This window comes from Triticum urartu, chromosome 5, assembly GCF_003073215.2.
Source record: "Triticum urartu cultivar G1812 chromosome 5, Tu2.1, whole genome shotgun sequence".
Lineage (NCBI taxonomy): Eukaryota > Viridiplantae > Streptophyta > Magnoliopsida > Poales > Poaceae > Triticum > Triticum urartu.
Genome location: NC_053026.1, coordinates 480516801 through 480538081, shown reverse-complemented (window position 1 = coordinate 480538081; position 21281 = coordinate 480516801). Strand labels below are relative to the sequence as shown.

The 21281-nt window shown below is 45.4% G+C and overlaps 2 protein-coding genes and 1 pseudogene across 2 annotated transcripts; 1 reads left to right on the top strand and 2 right to left on the bottom strand.

Annotated features, from left to right (window-relative positions):
• Positions 1–9304: 9304 nt before the first annotated feature.
• LOC125507196 lies at positions 9305–10437 on the bottom strand (annotated as a pseudogene).
• Positions 10438–10644: 207 nt separating this feature from the next.
• Positions 10645–18057, top strand: LOC125509975 (myb-like protein L). The gene is made up of 15 exons (XM_048675051.1): positions 10645–11265; positions 11865–12244; positions 13119–13315; positions 13810–13971; positions 14171–14482; positions 14797–14955; positions 15033–15185; positions 15344–15523; positions 15615–15752; positions 15848–16273; positions 16382–16525; positions 16630–16731; positions 17226–17353; positions 17442–17581; positions 17659–18057. Exons 1-14 carry the CDS (start codon positions 10887–10889, stop codon positions 17453–17455), a joined length of 2874 nt encoding a protein of 957 aa, XP_048531008.1. The 5' UTR covers positions 10645–10886; the 3' UTR covers positions 17456–17581; positions 17659–18057.
• Positions 17978–20869, bottom strand: LOC125509979 (probable UDP-arabinose 4-epimerase 1). The gene is made up of 10 exons (XM_048675059.1): positions 20567–20869; positions 20195–20322; positions 19801–19914; positions 19600–19707; positions 19388–19479; positions 19161–19302; positions 18940–19040; positions 18715–18844; positions 18437–18581; positions 17978–18351 (listed from the first exon to the last, which is right to left on the bottom strand). The coding sequence occupies exons 1-10, from the start codon at positions 20628–20630 to the stop codon at positions 18110–18112; spliced, it is 1266 nt and encodes a 421-aa protein (XP_048531016.1). The 5' UTR covers positions 20631–20869; the 3' UTR covers positions 17978–18109.
• Between the last annotated feature and the right edge of the window lie 412 nt (positions 20870–21281).

The window sequence follows — 21281 nt, the reverse complement described above, 5'->3', positions numbered from 1 at the left end:
GTCTCTGCGCGAGATTCTTATTTAGCCAGCGTTTTGCAGGAAAGCCCCTCGCTTATTGTGGAGTTTACCCGCTTAATGATGCTTTGTAGGCCCCACGGCTCGGCCCAAATTAACTTATACAGTACGTATCTTTTTAGGGACAGAGTGGCCCAAAATAGACGACTGGGGTCGGTTCAAAATGAGCCCACCAAGATTATGGGCTCAGAGCTATAAACATCGTGTTAGAACTATATAGACCAAAAAAAAAAACGGCCTCTTCATATTCGGGAACCCTATCTATCTGGAGGCAGCTAAAGTGCCTGTCGGGCGCCCTCCCCTCTCGTTAGGGTTTTGTTCTCCTCCCGGCAGCGCATCGGCACCGACGTGGAGATCGCGATCCCCTCCGCCTCTCCCCCACCAATCGTCGGCGCCCTGCGTCTGGCAAGCGTGGCTGGGAAGGTTTTGGCTTAGGGAACCTCCCCGCCCGTGGAATCTACGTTTTTCTCCGGGTAAGAGATCTGAAGGATGGGCTCGACGTCCGCGTCTGATGCGGCGATGAGCGAGATGGAAGCGATGATGAAGGAGCTTGGGTTGAAGGAGGATGATCCGATTGATGTGGTGGTTCAAGACGGTGACATCCCAGAAGAGGCGGCTCGATGGATGGCGACAGCCCGAGTGAACACGGACAAATAGTACAGCCAATACTGGTTTTATCGCAACATGCTGTTGCCTGGGATCTAGCAAAAGAGGTAAAGTTTCGGCCGCTCGAAGAAAATCTATACACCTTGCAATTCTCCTGCCTCGGTGACTGGGAAAGAGTCATGGAGGACGGACCGTGGACTTTCAAGGGAAAGGCAGTCATCATTGAGCCGTACGATGGAATCACTAGGCCATCAGCGATAGAACTCAACAAGATCGAGATGTGGATTCAAATCCATGATCTTCCAGAGCTTTTCTTTGGGTTGATAAAGTCCCTGGCGGCCACCGTGGGAGATTTCATATATGCCGAACCCAAGTCACAGGACTTCGAAGGAAATTTCTTTAGAGTTAGGATCAAAGTGGATGTCACTAAACCACTAAAGAACGTGGTCTCGTTGGTGGTGAAAAGGAAGAGGGAGATCTTCAGGGTGAAATATGAGAGGCTACCTGATTGGTGCGCGGTGTGTGGCATGCTAGGGCACTTGTATAAAGAATGCGGCGATGGGATTCACCCCCCGTCGGCATTAGTGTTCAGAAATCTTCAGGCTAGCTGGTTCAAGGGACCGGGCCGTGGTCTGGGTGCAGAAAACTCCTCAGGAGGAGGCAGAGGCCGAGGCCGTGGAGGACGAGGCGCAGGACGTGGGAAGGGCCAGCGAAACGGCTCGGAAAGGATGGATCGAGAGGAGTTAAACCCACAACCAGACGATGAGTTGATGAGGGATGCTGAAAATAATCGCAAGCGCGGATCGGGGCAAGCTCATGTGGGGGATCCTGTGTTATCAGACAATGCAACGATCCTTGATAAAACCGGAAAGCAGCTTCTAGTTCTACCAGCACCGACAGTTCCTCCTAGCCCTGATTCAAAGCAAGAACCAAAGAGAACAAAGGCAACAGTGATGATGTTTGAGAAGGAACACATGATTTTGACAGGCAGCAAAAACCCACCTAATGCGCGTTTGGCGGGCTCCCTTGAGGAGTCACGCCGAGCGCAGTGAGTTATCTATGCTGGAACTGTCGTGGGGCTGGCAAACCCGCGACAGTTCGTGAGCTTCGCGATCTAGCGAGGCAACTTGCCCCCTCGATATTATGTATTGTTGAATCTCAAATCGAGGGCTCCAGGGTGGAGAATATGGCTGTAAACTTGGGTTATAATAAGAGTTTTGCGGTTAGTAGTTCTGGTAAAAGCGGTGGCCTTGGAATTTTTTGGAACGATGAAATAAAGCTTGAAGTTTTGGGGTACTCGAAATACCACATTGATGTATTGGTGAGCGAACTTTTTGACTTTCAAACCCGAGTGACTTTTGTTTATGGAGAAGCTCAAGTGAGTGAACGGTACAATACTTGGAACACTCTAAAAGGTATTGCGGGATCTTCAAACTTGCCGTGGGTGGTACTTGGTGATTTCAACGAAGTGCTTCACGGACATGAGCATGATGGAGTGGGGATGCGGAGCCAGGCTCAGATGGATGGATTCCGGGATGCACTAGACACCTGTGGTTTATCAGATATTGGCTACACGGGCACCAACTGGACCTTTGAGAAGAAGGTGACGGGAGGGACTTTTACGAGAGTTCGGCTGGATCAGGCAGTGGCGAACTCATGTCTATGGCTAGGAAACTTAACCATCTTTGATCAACGAGCTAGTCAAGTAGAGGCATACTAGTGACACTCTGTTTGTCTATGTATTCACACATGTATTATGTTTCCGGTTAATACAATTCTAGCATGAATAATAAACATTTATCATGAAATAAGGAAATAAATAATAACTTTATTATTGCCTCTAGGGCATATTTCCTTCAGTTCCGTGAGCTTGCTGAAAATGACGGCCCTCGAAAATATGTCACCTTTGGTGATAATTCAAAGGGTAAAGTGGTTGGCCTTGGTAAGGTGGCCATCTCACATGATAGTTCCATTCAAAATGTCATGCTCGTTGAATCTCTCGGCTACAACTTACTTTCAGTATCTAGACTTGCTGATTTTGGTTTGAATGTCCTATTTACTGAGGTAGATTGCCAAGTGTTTCGTCGAGACAATCATAAAATGGTCTTTACCGGTATACGTAGAGGTGATCTTTACATTGTCGATTTCTCTAAAAAGGCACAACCTAAAACTTGCTTTATTGCTAAATCCTCAAAAGGTTGGTTGTGGCATAGACGACTAGGTCACGTTGGCATGAGAAACCTTGACAAGCTTAATAAAGGAAATCATATCCTTGGAGTTAACGATGTCATATTTGATAAGGATAGACTTTGCAGTGCCTGTCAAGCAGGTAAACAGGTTGGAGGAAGGCATCCCGTGAAGAACATCATGACCACAAGGAGGCCACTCGAGCTACTTCATATGGATCTTTTTGGTCCCAACGCCTACAAGAGTCTCGGTGGAAATTCTTTTGGTTTAGTTATAGTTGATGATTTTTCAAGATTTACGTGGGTGTTCTTTCTTGATGACAAGTCGCAGGTCCAGAAGATCTTCAAAAACTTCGCTAGGAAGGCCCAAAATCAATTTGACGTGAAGATCAAGAAGGTTCGAAGTGACAACGGAACGGAGTTCAAGAACGCAAATGTGGACACCTTTCTTGACGAATAAGGGATTTCACACGAGTTCTCGGCTACGTACACACCTCAACAAAATGGAGTTGTTGAGAGGAAGAACCGGACGCTCATCGAAATGGCGAGACCGATGCTTGATGAGTACAAGACGCCGAAGCACTTTTGGGCAGAAGCGGTTGAGACAGCTTGTCATGCAACAAATCGCTTGTATCTTCACAAGCTACTCGGCAAGACGGCATACGAGCTCCTCACCGGTAACAAACCCCAAGTTGGATACTTTCGAGTATTTGGCTCAAAGTGCTACATTCTTGACAAGCATCGTCGTTCAAAGTTTGCTCCTAAATCTCATGAAGGTTTTCTACTTGGTTATGGCTCAAACTCTCACACTTACCGTGTCTACAACAATTTCACCCGAAAGGTTGAAGAGACGGTAGATGTGAAGTTTGATGAATCTAATGGCTCGCAAGTAGAGCAATTGCCAATCGATGTAGGAGACAAAGACCCTTCAGAAGCAATCCAAGACTTGTCTATTGGCAAAATTCGTCCAACGGAGGTGAAGGAGAGTACCTCGTCCGTCCAAGTGGAAGCTTCTACTTCACGACAAGGTGAACCAAGAATTGATACGGAAGCATCCACAAGTGGGACACACCAAGATGAAGAAGATGAGGAAATGCATCAAGACGAACATCAACAACCTCCTTCTCCACCACGACAAGAGAACGACAACGTCAACAATGAAGAAGGCCAAGAAGAAGAACAAGATGAAGAAGATGTTCAACGAAGACCCAAGCAAAAGCTCTCACGAGTTCGAGCAAGAATTGCCAAAGATCATCCCGTCGAGCAAATCTACAATGATATAAAAACCGGGAGAATCACTCGCTCAAAAACTCGTTTAGCTAACTTTTGTGAAAACTATTCATTCATCTCTAGCATTGAATCTATGAAGGTTGAAGAAGCATTGGAAGATCCGGATTGGATAAACGCTATGCATGAAGAGCTACACAACTTTGAGAGAAACCAAGTTTGGACATTGGTTGAGAAGTCCGACAACAACCACAACATCATTGGTACCAAATGGGTGTTTCGCAACAAGCAAGATGAAGATGGACAAGTGGTTCGCAACAAAGCACGTCTCGTCGCCCAAGGGTACACACAAGTCGAAGGTATGGACTATGGTGAGACATATGCTCCCGTTGCTAGACTTGAGTCCATTCACATCTTACTTGCCTATGCTAATCACCATAATATCACCTTGTATCAAATGGACATTAAAAGTGCTTTTCTAAATGGTGAAATAGAGGAGGAAGTTTATGTCAAACAACCTCCCGGCTTTATCAATCCTAAGAAACCAAATCATGTTTACAAACTTTACAAAGCTCTTTATGGTCTTAAACAAGCTCCTAGAGCATGGTATAAATGCTTGACCAAGTTCCTTATTGCAAGTGGTTTTGAAATTGGTAAAATTGATCCCACTCTTTTTACTAAAAGGGTTAATGGAGAACTATTTGTATGCCAAATTTATGTTGATGATATCATATTTGGTTCAACTAACCCTCTCTTTGGTGAAAAGTTTGGAAAGCTAATGTCAGAGAAGTTTGAGATGTCTATGATGAGTGAACTCAAATTCTTTCTCGGTTTGCAAATCAAGCAAACTAAGGAAGGTACATTTGTCTCTCAAACGAAGTACACCAAGGACTTATTCAAGAAGTTCAATATGCAAGAATGCAAAGGTATGCCTACACCCATGCCTACTAGTGTACATCTTGATTTGACCAAAGATGGTGAACCGGTTGATCAAAAGGTTTATCGCTCTATGATTGGTTCTTTGTTATACCTATGTGCTTCACGTCCCGACATTATGCTAAGTGTGTGTATGTGTGCACGTTATCAAGCTGCTCCTAAAGAATGTCATCTTAAGGCCGTGAAAAGGATAGTGAGATACTTAATTCATACACCAAACTTTGGCATTTGGTATCCTAAGAGGTCTTCTTTTGATCTTGTTGGCTATTCCGACTCGGATTATGCCGGAGGCAAGGTTGATAGAAAGTCCACTTCGGGTACTTGTCAATTTCATGGTAGATCTCTTGTGTCTTGGTCTTCCAAGAAACAAAACTCGGTATCCTTATCCACCGCCGAAGCGGAATACATTGCCGCTGGTTCATGTTGTGCTCAATTACTTTGGATGACCCAAACTCTTAAAGATTATGGGATCTATGTGAAACATGTTCCACTGCTTTGTGACAATGAAAGTGCTATCAAAATTGGTCATAATCCTGTACAACATTCTCGAACTAAGCATATTGAAGTTCGTCATCATTTCATTCGAGACCATGTTGCTAAGGGTGACATTGATCTTAAGCATGTTCGCACCGATAAGCAATTAGCGAATATATTTACTAAACCTCTTGATGAGAAAGTATTTTGCAGGTTGAGAGGTGAATTGAACATTATTGATGCTTCGAACTTGGAGTAGGAACTCCATTGGATACATGCAAGACATGAGCTTATGACTAATCCATGATATATCTCTTATGATGACTATCTTATGTCTTGGATATATTTGTATCTTGCATGTTGTCTAACCCATGTAGGTGCTTGGTTGAATCTAATTCCATGAGATTGCTACTCACTCACATCTTGAGCAATCTCTACATCACCAAGTCTCTACACAATGGTGGTTGAAGACAAGGAAGCACAAAACCATTCAAACATATCCTTTGACAAATTCTATGTTGAGCTTCATGATTGTCATTTCTGGATACACAAGTGCTCTTCCTTGCAAGAACTAACCCATGTAGGTAGATGAACTCAAACTCCAAGTGGTGCTCCCAACTCTTGATGAGCTACATCAACCTTGAGCACCCACACAAGTTCAACTACATGAGCAAGAACCGCACCACCACCCAAGGTATGTTATTCCATCTTAGAGAAGATTTACTCCAAGACATGAGTCAAAGCAACTCAACAAGATGTGAATACATCAAGATGCTTAAACGAAAAATGGTAACCCCATTTTGAGCTTAAACGATGAGTATGACCTATGATCAAGTGTTCTCACTTGACTCCTAAGTCAATATACTCTAACATAGGTGACTATGTCACCGCCCAACTCTAGATGAAGTTCTCTTGTGTTCTTTTCTGTGTTATTGCATTTGTCTCATGTATATTTATTTTCTTTCTCTTTTTCAAAAAAAACTTCATCTAGATCTTTCAGTTTCTTCTCTTTTCTTTTTGTTTTTGTTCTGCATTTTCTGCATTCAATTCCTTGCAAATCCTTCAGATAATTCATTGCAAATCTTTGTGAGATCCTACATGTTTAGTGAGCTGAGGTGACAAGTGTTTTTCTCTGTGTTGAACTCGGTTTCACCGACTTGTAGTTTTCGGTCCAACCGAATCTTTTCGGCCCCACCGAAACATGCCACTCGGTGCCACCGACTTCACAACAGGGAAAACAGTTTGCCACTTGTTCTATATTTCTTCTGATCCAGCTCTACTCAATGAATCTTGTCCTCTACAAGCATCACAGTTTTCTCCATTGCTTTGTGCTGAGTCTCAAGGACCAAACCTATACGACGGATTCCAGAAAACCCTTCTTGAAAATTGATGTCAAAGGGGGAGAGAGAGATCACATCAAAGCTTATCACCTACAAGGGAGAAAGTATTAAGGGGAAGAAATAGATTTCCAGGGGGAGAGAATACTCAAGGATCCCAGATGCTTGATGTTCAAAAGGAGAGATGTCACATGTCTTTTTGGGGGAAAGACATGTTCATATGTGCTTATTTGCATTAAGTTCTATCCATTTGTATCTTTCAGCTCTGATTTTCTGTTCCCTATCTTCTCCCAATATCCCATGTAAGATTCAGGGGGAGCAAGACACCTAAGGGAAAGAAATCAGTCAAATTTATTGCATATCTTTACTCCTGGGGACATGTTGAATCCATTGTGGTACCTTGTACTCACTCTCTACATGTCATCCCAGTCTTGGTACTCTTGTGGCTTCTTTGGTTTGCTCTGGCTAGTGGAGGTACCTGTGTTATCTAACCTTGTTTGTGCAGGTTCATTCCATCCTAAGCCAGCTAAAGACTACAAGGTAAGTGTATGCATCAAAATCATGAGTATGAGGAATTCTTGCTTATGTACATACTGTTTGCAAGAAGGACTCATGAGCATGAAGGTATTTTCCTTGATAATCTTTTGCTCTGATGCATATGGCCAAGATACATGTAACACATTGCCTACTCTGTCATGGTTATGCTCTCACATGCCTCTATATTTCACATTTACATGAGTGCATACATATAGGGGGAGCCTATGCTTGTTACATGTCCTTCTAAAGCTTTACTTGCTGTTCTTTATATCTTTATCTAAAGCTTTGATGTATGTTGCCATCAATTACCAAAAAGGGGGAGATTGAAAGCACAAGTGCTCCCTAGGTGGTTTTGGTAATTAATGACAACATATCTCTTGTTGGACTAACGTTTCTATCTAGTATGTTTCAGATAAGTTCAACAATGGAGTGGCATGGACTAAAGGTTGTGAGAAATTTTCCAAGATGTTAAGGACAAAGGATTGGCTAAAGCTTAAAGCTCAAGACTCTTCATTTTACATTTTAGTGATCCAAGATCACATTGAGTCCATAGGAAAAGCCAATACTATCAAGGAGGGATGAGGTGTTGCTTAATGAGCCTCTTGCTTCAAGTGCTTAATGATATGCTCCAAAATCCTCAGCTACTTTCCCACTTCCACATATGACCTAAACCTAAGCCAAAATCGGACCTACCGATTATTTCTATCCGGCGCCACCGAGTTTCACTTGTCATAGCCATTGCCAAACCCTAGCAAATCGGTTCTACCGATAGGGATCTCGGTCTCACCGAGAGGGGATTGTAATCTCACTTTGTATGTCCATTGCCAAAATCGGTCTCACCGATCTTGTGCAATCGGTACTACCGAGGTTACAATGCAAACTCACTGTGTATGCTCATTACCAAAATCAGTCTCACCGAGTTTGTGTAATCGGTCCCACCGAGTTTGCCTGACCAACCCTTTGGTTAGCTTATTACCAAATCGGTCTCACCGAGTTTGTGTAATCGGTCTCATCGAGATTACGTTATGCCCTAACCCTAACCATATCGGTCCTACCGGGTTGCATGTCAGTCCCACCGAAAATATCTAACGGTCACTAGGTTTACTATTTCGGTCCGACCGAGTTTGTTGATTCGGTCCCATCGAGATTGGTAAATTGTGTGTAACGGTTGGATTTTGTGTGGAGGCTATATATACCCCTCCACCTCCTCTTCATCCGTGGAGAGAGCCATCAGAACACATCTACACTTTCAACTCATATGTTCTGAGAGAGAACCACCTACTCATGTGTTGAAGCCAAGATATTCCATTCCTACCACATGAATCTTGATCTCTAGCCTTCCCCAAGTTGCTTTCCACTCAAATCTTCTTTCCACCAAATCCAAATCCTGTGAGAGAGAGTTGAGTGCTGGGGAGACTATCATTTGAAGCACAAGAGCAAGGAGTTCATCATCAACACACCATTTGTTACTTCTTGGAGAGTGGTGTCTCCTAGATTGGCTACGTGTCACTTGGAAGCCTCCGACAAAATTATGGAGTTGAACCAAGGAGTTTGTAAGGGCAAGGAGATCGCCTACTTCGTGAAGATCTACCGCTAGTGAGGCAAGTCCTTTGTGGGCGATGGCCATGGTGGGATAGACAAGGTTGCTTCTTCGTGGACCCTTCGTGGGTGGAGCCCTCCGTGGACTCGCGCAACCATTACCCTTCGTGGGTTGAAGTCTCCATCAACGTGGATGTAGGATAGCACCACCTATCCGAACCACGGGAAAAACATCCGTGTCTCCAATTGCGTTTGAATTCTCCAAACCCTTCCCTTTACATTCTTGCAAGTTGCATGCTTTACTTTCCGCTGCCTATATACTCTTTGCATGCTTGCTTGATATGTATTGTGAATGTTGAAATTGTGCCTAAACTCCACTTAAACCGAAAAAGCTTAAAAACTGCAACTTTAGCATTAAGTGTCTAATCACCCCCCCTCTAGACACATCTACTTCAAGGTCCTACACTTTCCTTTCACACCTACCGCACACAGCGTGCATGGCCGGGGCGGCGCTTGCGCTCGCGCGGTCAAAGCCGCCTCCCCCGTAGCTCCGGCGGCCCAAATCCTGCGGGGTTCGAGGCAGTGGCCGGAGACACGACCTCGGTGAGCTCCGACGAGTCCTCCGTGCCCAGCGTGTAGTGATGCCTGCTCCGCGTTGCCGTCCGGCCTTCTCCGCTTCGCCCCGCGCCGGCCCTGCTCCGCGTCGCCGTCCGGCCTCCTCCGCTTCGCCCCGCGCCGGCCCTGCTCCGCGTCGCCGTCCGGCCTCCTCCGCTCCGCGCCGGCCCCGCTCGCTGCCTCGCGCCTGCCGGTTTCCCGCTCGCCGGCTGGTCGGCCGCCGCCTCGGGCACCCAGACCGCGCTGCCGCTGCCGCCTCAGTTGCCTGGACTGCGCCGGGCCGGCTCCACCTCGCCTCGAGCTCGCCATCGGCCTTGCTCCGCCCCCCGCCTCGCGCCTGCACCCCGCGCACGCCGGCTCCACGGCTCGGCACGAGTCGTAGAACCTCACGTGGATGCGCTCGAAGACCCCCGTCGAGAGCGCCGACGCCGCGAGCCTGTCCGGGAACGCGTTGCGCGGCGTCGCCGTCAGCCGCGGCGCCTTCACCCCGCGGGCCTTGCGCCTGGCCAGCTCCCTCGCCAGCGCGTCGTAGTGCTCTGCCGGCCCGCCGCGCTCCAGGAAGAGGTCCAGGCCGTCGAGCCGCGCGTGGCCGAACGGGCGGCGCACGCCCCTGCGCTTGCCGCCGAGGTAGGAGAACCAGAGGTGTCGGCGAGGTCGAGCGCGGACCGGTTGGTCGGGAGCGCGTAGTCGCGGCCGAAGCCGCCGATGGAGAGGGAGACGGTGATGCTCACGGACTGGCAGTGCCTGATGTCGCCCCCGATGCCGGCGAGCGGGTGGCCGGAGAGGTCGAGGCGGTACTTGCCGTGGCCGTAGACGTTGAGGAAGGACATGATTACCGCCGTGTAGAGGCCGGCGTCGCAGGCTTCCCTGAGAGAGCCCTCGTCCTTGTTCTGGCCCCAGAAGACGGTGAGCTGGCCGGTCTTCCCCGTGGCGGCGGCCGGAACGGAGCCGGAGCGCCAGCCGGTTCGGCGGTTCGCGTCGTGGTGATGGCAGGGATACGTGCGTGGGGACGAAACGAGTGGATATTTTTTTGATCGCAGTCAAAAAATTTTGTCGGCAGCCCTCAAAGGGCGATAAAAATGACTACTGGAGGGCTCTGCGGCTGGAGATGCCCTTAGTCCTTGTGTTGGAGCTACGGGCCCAGTTTTTAGGTATTGGGCTCAAATTTGTTTGTCTGCTGGAGGCGGTTCTGGCGTGCCTCCGCCTCCCCTCCCCTGTTCCCTGTCTCGCGGAGGATTCAAACCCCCTGCGACGGCATCGCCACCGAACGCGAGCACGAGACCGACCAAGAAAGGAGCGAGCGCGAGCACGGGCAGCCGCCGCCCCCTCCAATCCCCCGCCCTCCCGGCGCCGCAAAACCCTCAGTAAACCCTAGCGCCCCATCGCCACAACCGGCGCATCTGCCGCCGCATCCATGGACTTCTACTCCGACGACGACTCGGACCCCGATTTCGACGAGGGCCTCCAGGAGGACCTCGACCTGGTCCGCCGCTCCTGCATCACCGCCGGCGCCGACCCGGATGCCGCCGTCGCGCAGGCCTCCTCCTACCTCGCCGTCCCCGCCGCGACGACGACTACAGCGGCGGCGGCGGCAGCAGATGGGTCGTCGGACGAGGGGGACGAGGACCTCGCCCTCGTTCGCAGCATCCGCGAGAACCTCCACCTGAACAAGGCCTCGCCCTCCTCGCCGCGCCCGATCTGCGCCTGGCCGCCTTCCGACGCGGAGGATGACGAGGAGGACGACCTCGAGACGCTCCGCGCGATACAGCGCCGCTTCTCGCACTACCACTCCGGTGAGTCCACCCGTGATCCGCTTCTTCCCGCTTCCAATTTGGACGCGCCTGGTAATCCCTATCCTAGAAAGACATATAAAAAATATTACCATGAGAAACCTGCAGGCTGAATTTTGATCACATTTAATCATGAAATATTCAGTGCATTTCGTTTGGTACAAAAGAACCATCGGATTGCCATTATTTTCTTAGAGCATTTCTGATTTTGTACTGTTCTGAATTGTATGTAGCAATGATGTCTTTTAAAGGCTAGCAACTAAAACGTGCTGCATTTGTAGTGACTCATATACAGTGTTAACTTTGAATGTTAAACTATGGGCCGAGCTAACACAATATGTAGCGTTATCCTGTTAGCAGAATTGCAATGCATGAGAATAAACCATTACAAACTCTATGCTGCCAAATTAGATGCAATATATGGTTGATTTTCTGATTCACTATTACATGTAAGCAGAGCCCTGTTCTCTTGAAGTCACATGTACCAGTATATAATTGAAAACTCAACATATGCAGTGTTATCATAATTCTTGAATTATTTAGGAAAAAAGCTTATATGTCGATAGATAAAGGGGCCCTTAATCTTTATTTACGTACTGAAGGTACCTCCACTGGTCCACTGGAGAACATGAAAAACGAGGCATCAAAAGGAGGGGATGATGAATTTATTGCACATCGACCTGGTGAAGAGGATGTACAGAAGAAAGATACGAATGCAAACACTCAAACTGGGTTCCCAAAAGCTGCACTGTTGTTAGTGGATGCTCTCAAGAAGAACAGAGCATGCCAGAAGTTTATTAGAAGGAAGATGATTAACATTGAAGCAAAGATTGAAGTAAATAAGGATCTTAGGGATCGTGTCAAATGTCTTATGGATTATCAGTTAAGCTGCAGAAGATCATTTGGCAAAGTTTTGTGCCAGAAGGTGGATCCTCGTGTTAGATTGATTTCCTCTCAAAAACAAAGTGCACAATCCGCAAAGGTAATAAGTCAGTATTTACAGCTGTGTATAGTATGCTAGATGACATATACAATCACCTTATGTTATATAGAGCACTTGTAGCTTCTGTTGTTTATGTTCCTATTTGTTCTCTGAAAACGGCACATCGATATTAACTTCCATAAGAGATTTTTCTACACCTCTGCCTATTTCCTGCATAAGATAGCTGTAAATTCCTATATGAAAAGGCGAATAGGTTTCATATCCTAGTGCAAGTAGGAACGACATATGTTGGTGGCTGATGGTTCATGTGTCATATGTACTATTATTTTCATTGCTCTCTTCAGGCCATGTTCCCTGGGATTGTTTGATTGGTGGAAATTCAAATATGAAATTGCATCCATTTGGATCTTCTAATAATCTTCAACAAAATTTGTATGAATGAGACTTGAGTATGCTTTAGCAGGGTAGATCTCTATTGTATAAGAAGCTAGAGGCTGATTTGCAATTATGTCGTGACAGCATTTTCAGCCATGTTGAGTCTGTTGACTAAATTACTTCAGATCCTTTTCTTGTGAGCATGTATGTATCTTGTGTAAATTTTATTGAATTGCTATTCTTTATTTTAGGATATTGAATTGCTATTCTATCACACTTAATCAATTTATTTATTAGATCAACTCTTAATGTATTGTTTCTATTGTACACGCACATATTCTTCCTCTGTTGGCCGAACCATTGTTTTCCATTTCATAACGGAGAGAATGGTACACAAAAACCTACTAGCTCGCGGACCATGGAAATATAGTCACATATTGCTCTTTCATGTGCATGAACATGATTGCCAAGTGATTGTCTTTCTAGATTTTTAGGAACAGATAATATGGCACTTACAAAAGAGTATCTGTTCTTGCAGAATAAATATAAGATATCTGCATTACTTCTCGGCCCAGCTGAGAACCCTCATGTTGAAAAGTATAAAGCAGTTCTGAAGCAATTCCCAGTGTCGCTTCAGAAGCATCCATGGTCAGATGTAGAGAAAGACAGGCTTGCTAAAGGAATAAAGCAGCAATATCAGGAAACGTTAATTAAGGACTCGTTGAAGAATGGAAGGTTTGTCGAATTTGTAGACTCTTTCACTAATGTAGCATTTTCATCTTCTATTTCAGTCGTGAACTTTAAATCATGACTTAATCATTTAGTATCACATTGAACAAGCAATTGTCATAGTTTTATCAGTTATTCTTTGCTAATACTTGAAGAGTACCCCTTTTTAAGCTTCAAGGGCATTAAAAGTTCTGTCTAAGTTTGTAGTTCTTGTGTTTCTCCATTACGCAGTCTGTTTATTAATTACAAGACTATTTTCCATTTTTCTTTAATTGTTTCTATCAAAATGAATTCGATGGGTTTCTGACTGAACTATCTATAAATTATGAATTGACAGTCTTTAATCTCTATAGTTGTGCTACTGGGGTATTTGTTTTCCGCAAATTGAGATGTAGGTTTGATGCCAAACTTGTGAGTTCTAATGCAATTTGACTTAGTCTTCTGCTAGAAGAGTTGACATAAAATCTTATTCTGTTAATTGTTTTGTTCTGCTGTTCCAGTGGTGACTTCAGTGCTGTCGATATGGCTTATGCACTGACGAACACTGTGGGTAATTTTGAGGCGACTCCTGAGATTCTCCGGTCAGTCTTGCCATTAGTAAACTGGGACTATATTGCTGCTATGTACCTTCCTGGTCGATCCGGTGCTGAATGCGAATCGAGGTACTTCCCTCTAGAAGATATTTTTCTCTTCTAGCGCACGGAGCAATTTTCATTTCTCTCATTGTGCAGAAGCTTCATCAGATCTTACTCTGCCATCTTTCCTGATATTGTTATTTGACGTTTCTGCAGTATGTGTCTGTATCTGTGTTTTCAATTGGTCAGTCCTAATTCAAGAAATTGTAATTTTATTCTCTACTAGGTGGCTAAACCATGACGACCCACGGATTAATCACAACGCCTGGACTGCGTGTGAGGAGAAAAGACTTATACTAACTGTCCAAGAAAAAGGAATGCATAACTGGATTAATATTGCGGTTGCATTGGGTACGCAGAGAACACCTTTCCAGTGCCTTGCCCGTTATCAACGAAGTCTCAATCCCCACATATTGAAGAGGGCCTGGACAAAAGAGGAAGATCTTCAACTTGTAGCTGCCGTCCAAACTTTTGGTTGTAACTGGCAACTTGTATCAGCTAGTCTGGTTGGTCGCATTGGCAACCAGTGCTCTAACAGGTATTGTTCTTTGACTTGTCTTTCAGACCTACTATCGAACCTATGCAATTGTGCCTTCTATCAGGACACATACTCTCTTTATCGTGGTTATCTTTTCAAATGGTATTTAATATTTTTCCTCACTAATTTTACATGTATAAATTATCAAACCTATGTGATTGTACTTTATATTATGGCACATTTGTTATCACTCTTTATTGTGGTTATCTTTTCTAATGGTATTTAATCTTTGTCCTCACTAGTTTTATGTGGATAATCTCTTACTTTCCTTGGTTGGTGTATATTTGACATACCTTACATCGAACTTACTATAGGTGGAGGAAAACACTAATCCCTGAAAGGAAAAGGGTGGGGAGATGGTCTGAGGATGAGGACAAGCGCCTCCTGGTATCTGTCAAGTTTTTTAGGTCTGGCAGCTGGAATAAGATTGCTCAGTTTGTTCCTGGCCGCACACAAAGTCAATGCAGCGAGAGGTAATGTAGTAGTTTTACCATGTCAGTTCAAAGTTCACGGTTTGATCGTGATGCTATTTTTTATCCTCATTAAACAGGTGGCGTAATGTTCTTGATCCGGATATAGATCATGGGGAATGGCGCCCTGAAGAGGATTCCAAGTTATTGGCTTCCGTCCATGAGGTTGGTCCGTGCTGGTCCAAGATTGCTGGGGCTATGATTCCTCACCGTACTGATAATATGTGCCTGAGGTAAACCATAAACCTATTCTCTTTCAGATTTTACATGATGTAGTTCTGATGTGTTGCTTGAAATTTCAAATTAATAATGCATTTCATGATGGAGCTGCCCCACCAACTGAAGCAAGTACAAATTTTGCTGCTAATGGTTATTCCATTTGTAACTGCAGGCGATGGAAAAGACTCTGTCAAGATGAATTACCTTTAATTGTAGCAGCCAATCAAGTAAAGAAATCTATTTTTCAGAACAACTTTGTTGATAGAGAAACAGAGCGACCTGCAATTTGCCCGAGTGACTTCCCATCACTTGTGTATTCGAAAGTTGACAGGGGTGATGAGAGCACTGTGAGGTACAGTAATTTCAATCGCAATGCTTTTCAAACAATAAAAAAGAAGGTAGTTTTAGCTATGTTCTCTTCCTCATCAGTACCTATTTTTCAGTGATCAAGTCAAGAAACCTCAAAAACGGTCGAGAAAATCACGTGTGGATAACGTGCCACCTAATGACCCCTCGAAGTCTTCTGCTGCTGCTGCTGCTGTAAACATCACCAAGAGAAAATCAAGGAAAAAATTATCTGGGTATTGCTTATAACATTACATATGCTTTACTGTTGAATTTCACTCCCTTATGCCTGCTCAGTGCTCACATGTTTGTTTCGTACTTACTTTTACAGAAGTGGAGCTGAAAACCAAACTGGGGAGGATGTAACTGTGTCTGATGGTGTCAACAATTCCTCTAGGGGCCACAGCAAAGCTAGGAAGAGGAAAGTTACCACTGATGGCGATGTGGTTGTGCAAAAGAGAATGAGGGGATCAATCTCTATTGATAACGAGCTCACCCTAGATATGTTTGGGGGCCCTATCAGTTTCAATAATGAGGCACTTACTAATCAAAAGAGGGACCCTACATCTGTTGGTAAAGAAGGCACAGCTAAGAAGAGAACAAGGGGCACTGTGTCTGTCGGCAACGAGGGAGCTGTCAAAAAGAAAATGAGGGGTTCTATCTCTGTTGGTGAGGGGAGAGCAGTCAAAAACAGGATGAGGGGTTCAGTCTCTATTGACAACCAAGGCAACACAACGAAAAGGAAGAGAGTATCAAGGTATAACATGGATCATGGCTAAAAAAATTACTCAATAGTATCTGACATCATCTATATCCGCTTCCTCGTAGATTTTCAGTGTCACCATGAGTCCTTTGTTTTGTATAGGAAATCAGCCAAAGGCAATTCAACAACAGATGGTGGGGTGAACGCTTGTGAGTTGGACCTTCCAAGTATGCCCTCTGAAACTTCTGCAGAAAGACACATTGATACTGGAAACACGAACAAGATGAAGCGGAAGTCTACTCCAAGGTAGCTCATTCTCCAATTCATTTTTTTTTGTGTGTGGGCGTATTTGTGCCAAATGTCAATGAGGTGATGTGTGTTGTCTAAGTTTATTGATTCCTGGTTTACAGACCCAAGCAAATAAACATGGAAGAAGGGACCGTCGATGAATATTCACGTCTTGCTGATTGCATCTCCTTTGCCCGTGGAAATGGAGCCAGCAAGAACAATAGGTACTTCAATTCGAGTTACAGCATAATATCGGTCATGTTTTACGAAAACATCCTGTAGTTTAGTTCTGGATGAAGCCCCATAACTCATTTTATTAAATCAACGTTACACTTGTACTTAATTGGTAGTTCACTTCATCCACATAGCTAACCAACAGGAACAAATGGTACTTAAAAATTGGAGGTATAGCAGTTCATATTTCCTGGGGGAAAAAGTCCTCTTATTTAGTTCGGGTTGAAGACCTATGAGCTATGACTCATTTTATTAAATTAGTGTTACACTTTACTTAATTGATACTTCGTCCGTAAAGAAATATAAGAGCGTTTAGATCGTAGTGATCTAAACGCTCTTATATTTCTTTACAGAGGGAATGGTTCACATCATGAGCTCCCCTTTTTAGTGATAAAACAAATTAACTAGATGGATTGTTGAGTCGGCCCAACCTGGCAAGCTTGCATCTGTAAATTTAGTTTTCCAACTTTTTTCTCAATTGCAGTGCCATGCCGTTAAATAATGCCATACAGTCAGACGGGCCCTCAGGTGAAAACCTACAGGTGGCCATTTCTGCTCGACTGGATCCCACTTCTGTTGAGCAGCTCACCGAAGACTCAAGTTGTCAATTAGGTACAAATTCTATATTCTTTTGTATCTTAATGCTACATTGTACAGTACTGACATAATTCGTTTACGGTGAATGCTTTTGTGATTGCAGATGACAACCATTGAGCAGTTTGGATTCTTCTCTTGTATAAAGAGGGTTTCCCTATGCGGCACAGTTTGTGACTGCAAATTGCAATCATTGACCGATCTAACTTTTCGAAGCTAGAGAAGCAAGAAGATACGGGGGCAAAGGTAGTTAACATATCAAGCATGATTTTACAGGCTTAATTGAGGATAAACTGCTCATCAGTCATTTTGCTTGTGTCTAGGGAGGGGTTGGGCACCCAATCAGCTGAAGGCGCATCAACCTGGCTTGCCCCTGATGCAGTAGTTTGTGTTCATTTTCTGATTGAGTTGGCCAGAGCATCTCAACGCTCCATGTAGTAGGTGGTCTCTGTTGAGTAATTCAAGTGTGTAGTTCATTGTTGTTTACTTTTAAGATGCGACATCTCGTTTACAAGTAACTGGTGAACTTCACACTGGTATTTTGTCTACCATTGGTGCAGACGGACCTCGTCTGCATTTGCTGTAGAGTTCAGCAAAAATCTGGCCTGAGTTCATGAACTTAATAGCTGGCGACCATTACTGTTCAGTGAAAGAACATATCGATATTTATAACGAACTGGTGAACTTCCCATATATAAATAAAATCCCAGGAATTGAACAAATGACCATACACGCTATATAAATTATGTGTAACTGCTATCTCTGTGAGTTGAGTCAAAAAATATATCGACCCGAGTCTGCATAGCCACTCCGGTGCTTCTTCTGCCATGTCCACGCGACCCTGAGGCTCTCCTGGAGTTCGGTGTGCTGGGCTGTCCAGTTTAGCTCGCGGTTGATCCTTGCGGGGTTGCTGTACACTTCGGCATAGTCACCGGGGCGGCGAGGGAAGTAGTCGACCTTGATGTCGACTCCGGTCGCCTTCTTGCAAGCCTCCACAAACTCCTTCACCGACCTACCTGGAAATGGAAAGATAAAAGAAAAAGGTTAACATCACCATCATTCATAACATGATATGTGATGATGATCTATTTGATGGCTTACCTCTTCCGGTGCCAACATTGTATATGCCAACTTTGCCTCTCTCTGCCTTGTTGAGCGCTTTCACGTGGGCATCCACCAGGTCGGTGACATCGATGTAATCTCTTACGCAAGTCCCGTCGGCCGTTTCGTAGTCGGTACCTTTGACCTGTGAAGAAAAGCAAGAACTTGGTAAGCAGTTCCCAAAAGGAACGAAGAAAAACGCGAGTATTTTTTCACCGCTAGCGGCAGGGATTCCAAAACGCAGCAGCAGATAAGTAGTTGATAGAAGATGTTGGTACCTTCAAGCCTGGGATTATTCCTAGTGCCGCGTCGAAGCACGCACCGGATATACGGCCATGCTCACGCAATTCGGGTGGTGGAGCCTCACCCAGCCTTCCTTCTGGGTCAGAACCGATGACGTTGAAGTATCTAAAAGTTTCAGGATACTCACTCAGTTACCAAATGGTGTTAGGTGTTATGGTGCTAGATAAGGAAGTTCACAGTTGTTAGTAAGAGATACCCACCTCAGGATCATCACCGACATGTCTGATTTCCTCGACTTGGAGAAGTCCAAAATGATATCCTCTGCCATTTTCTTGGCCTTGCCATATGGGTTTATAGGAAACTGGACAAAAGGTTCAGTGAACAACTTCAGGAAAAGAAACATTTTCAAAGTTTACATGCCATGAAAAATTCTCAAACTTTTGGAAAGAAGAGGCTGCAGTCTGCAGAGGCCACAACTGACCTGGGGAGTTTCTTCAGTGATAGGCATCTTCTCGGGTTCCCCGTAGGTGGCACATGTGCTAGAGTAGATCAGGGTTTTAACATTGTGCGTCGCCATGGCTTCTAGCACAACCAAAGTGTTTGCAGTGATGTTATGATAGTACCTGTTCAAAGTGTTTCATTATCTTGTGCAGGTAGGCTAGGTAGTTGGTGAATGGATAATGCAAGATGACAAGCAAAGTCTAGTACCTCAGAGGCTCAAGCGTGCTCTCTCCCACATACGCGACAGCAGCGAAGTGCATGACGGCATCAAATGCATTCTCTGCGAATATTCTGTTAACCTAAGGACATGTGTTAAGGAACAAAAATGTTCTAAAACAATTTCCTCGCCAGGTTAACATAATTATTTATCTTTTTCAAATGAGAAGCAATTAGTACAAAAGATAAATATGTCAGGATACAGCTTTTGGATCGCCTAAATCAGCATGTATGAATTGCAATCGCCCAGGATCAGGAAACAAGTTCTGAAGAACCTTGACCGCCCCGATATTTCCTCTTGAGAGATTATCCTAAAGACAAGAGAGAGAAAAAAATGTTAGCATTCTGATGATGCTGAATTTCGACAAAAAACAGCAATGCACAGTTCTGAGTAAAGTACCGACCACAATGGTGACTCTGAAGGAGTCTTTGAGCAATCGAAGAGCCGCATGCGATCCTATGTAGCCAGCGCCACCCGTCACCAACACATGTGTTACTCCGAGTTCATGGATGGAGAACTGGGCACATCAGCATCACATGTGTGAAGATTTACACACGAGGCACACTTGAGTGAAATCGAGAATCGTAATAAGCATCATAAGTATACACAACAAAGTAGCGTGCCATTTCTACTGCATTGCTTGGCAGAGTATGATTTGAGTCAGTTTGCAGCTGTGATAATTAACCGAGCAATGCAGCATCTGTGATTGCAACCCCATGAGATGCAAACGGACGGGATACCAAGTATATGTATGCATGGTTGAGGAGATGGAAGAAGGGTACGGGCGGTTAGCATACCACGCTGGGAGCCTTCCTATGGCAGGGCGGCTGGGTGAGCATGACAACGCACATGGCCGTGAGGAGCGCGACCATGATGATCTTGCTGAGGTACCTGGAGTTGCGCTTCGGATCAGAGAAGTCCATGTCTGCGAACGCCACAAGTTCAGTTAGATGCAACGTCGTTTACAGACACACACGCACACACACCAAGCCTCTGCAACCAAGCAGATGGCCATGGAAATACCACGACACAAAGCTAAGCTAATGCAGGAGAGAGGGGAAACAAGCAAGCACCCCTGGTAAATTCATCACCAAATTAACCGAGTCTGAGAAGACACGGAAATCAAGAACAAGCTTTGATATGATGGAGTGTGAAATTAAGCGGCGCACCTGAGAAGGACCAAGATCTGGGCGCGGGCCTGGGCTGAGGCCTGCTCCTGCCGGTGGGCAGCATCTGGCGGCGAGTCTCCTCGACTCAGAGATAGCCGGTCAGATCCAACAACCCTGTTCCAGGCTGCTCCGCCTTTACAGCGGAACAGAGAAAGGATTGCAGGGGAGGAAGGAAGGCGGACACGAGAAAAAGTAATGAGCTTTGTGACCGGGGCAGGGGAGGGAAGGGGCGTACAGCCAATGGATGAACGAGTGAATCGTGGGAGTGGGAACGGAAAGGGAAAGGGAAATGTGGCGAGGATGCGGACGGCGGGCGGGCGGGTGGGTGGATCCATGGGATGGGATGGGAGGGCGCAGCAGGGAAAGCGAAGACGACAGGACGCGGAGAGTGATGAGGTGTCGTCGCGCTGCCGCGGCCGCCGCTGGGAGGAAAGATGGAAGGACCGTCAGAGAGAAAGAGAGGTGTCGTTTTCTGGCTACGCCAGTGACACGACGGATGTGGTACCACGTGCTCAAGTCGTTGCCTCGTCGGTGTCGGTCCAGTAAAGTCTCTTTTTCCATGTTTAAATCTAGATAGAGGTTGCAGAGTTCACTGGAAGCAAATCTCCTTCAAATTTCTGGAAATGGGTACCTTTACCCCTCTAATCTCAGTTGTTTATGTTAAAGGACTGTGCTAACCACCAGTCGACTGGTGGTTAGCAACAGATCCGCACGA

Coding starts and splice junctions, on each gene's coding strand:
- LOC125509975 (XM_048675051.1), top strand. CDS start 10,887: ATGGACTTCTACTCCGACGACGACTCGGACCCCGATTTCGACGAGGGC. Junction 15,524..15,614: donor GGTGATGAGAGCACTGTGAG/GTACAGTAATTT, acceptor CCTATTTTTCAG/TGATCAAGTCAAGAAACCTC. Junction 16,526..16,629: donor AAGCGGAAGTCTACTCCAAG/GTAGCTCATTCT, acceptor CCTGGTTTACAG/ACCCAAGCAAATAAACATGG.
- LOC125509979 (XM_048675059.1), bottom strand. CDS start 20,630: ATGCTGCCCACCGGCAGGAGCAGGCCTCAGCCCAGGCCCGCGCCCAGA. Junction 19,041..19,160: donor TCACTGAAGAAACTCCCCAG/GTCAGTTGTGGC, acceptor CCTTTTGTCCAG/TTTCCTATAAACCCATATGG. Junction 18,845..18,939: donor ATGTCGGTGATGATCCTGAG/GTGGGTATCTCT, acceptor TGAAACTTTTAG/ATACTTCAACGTCATCGGTT.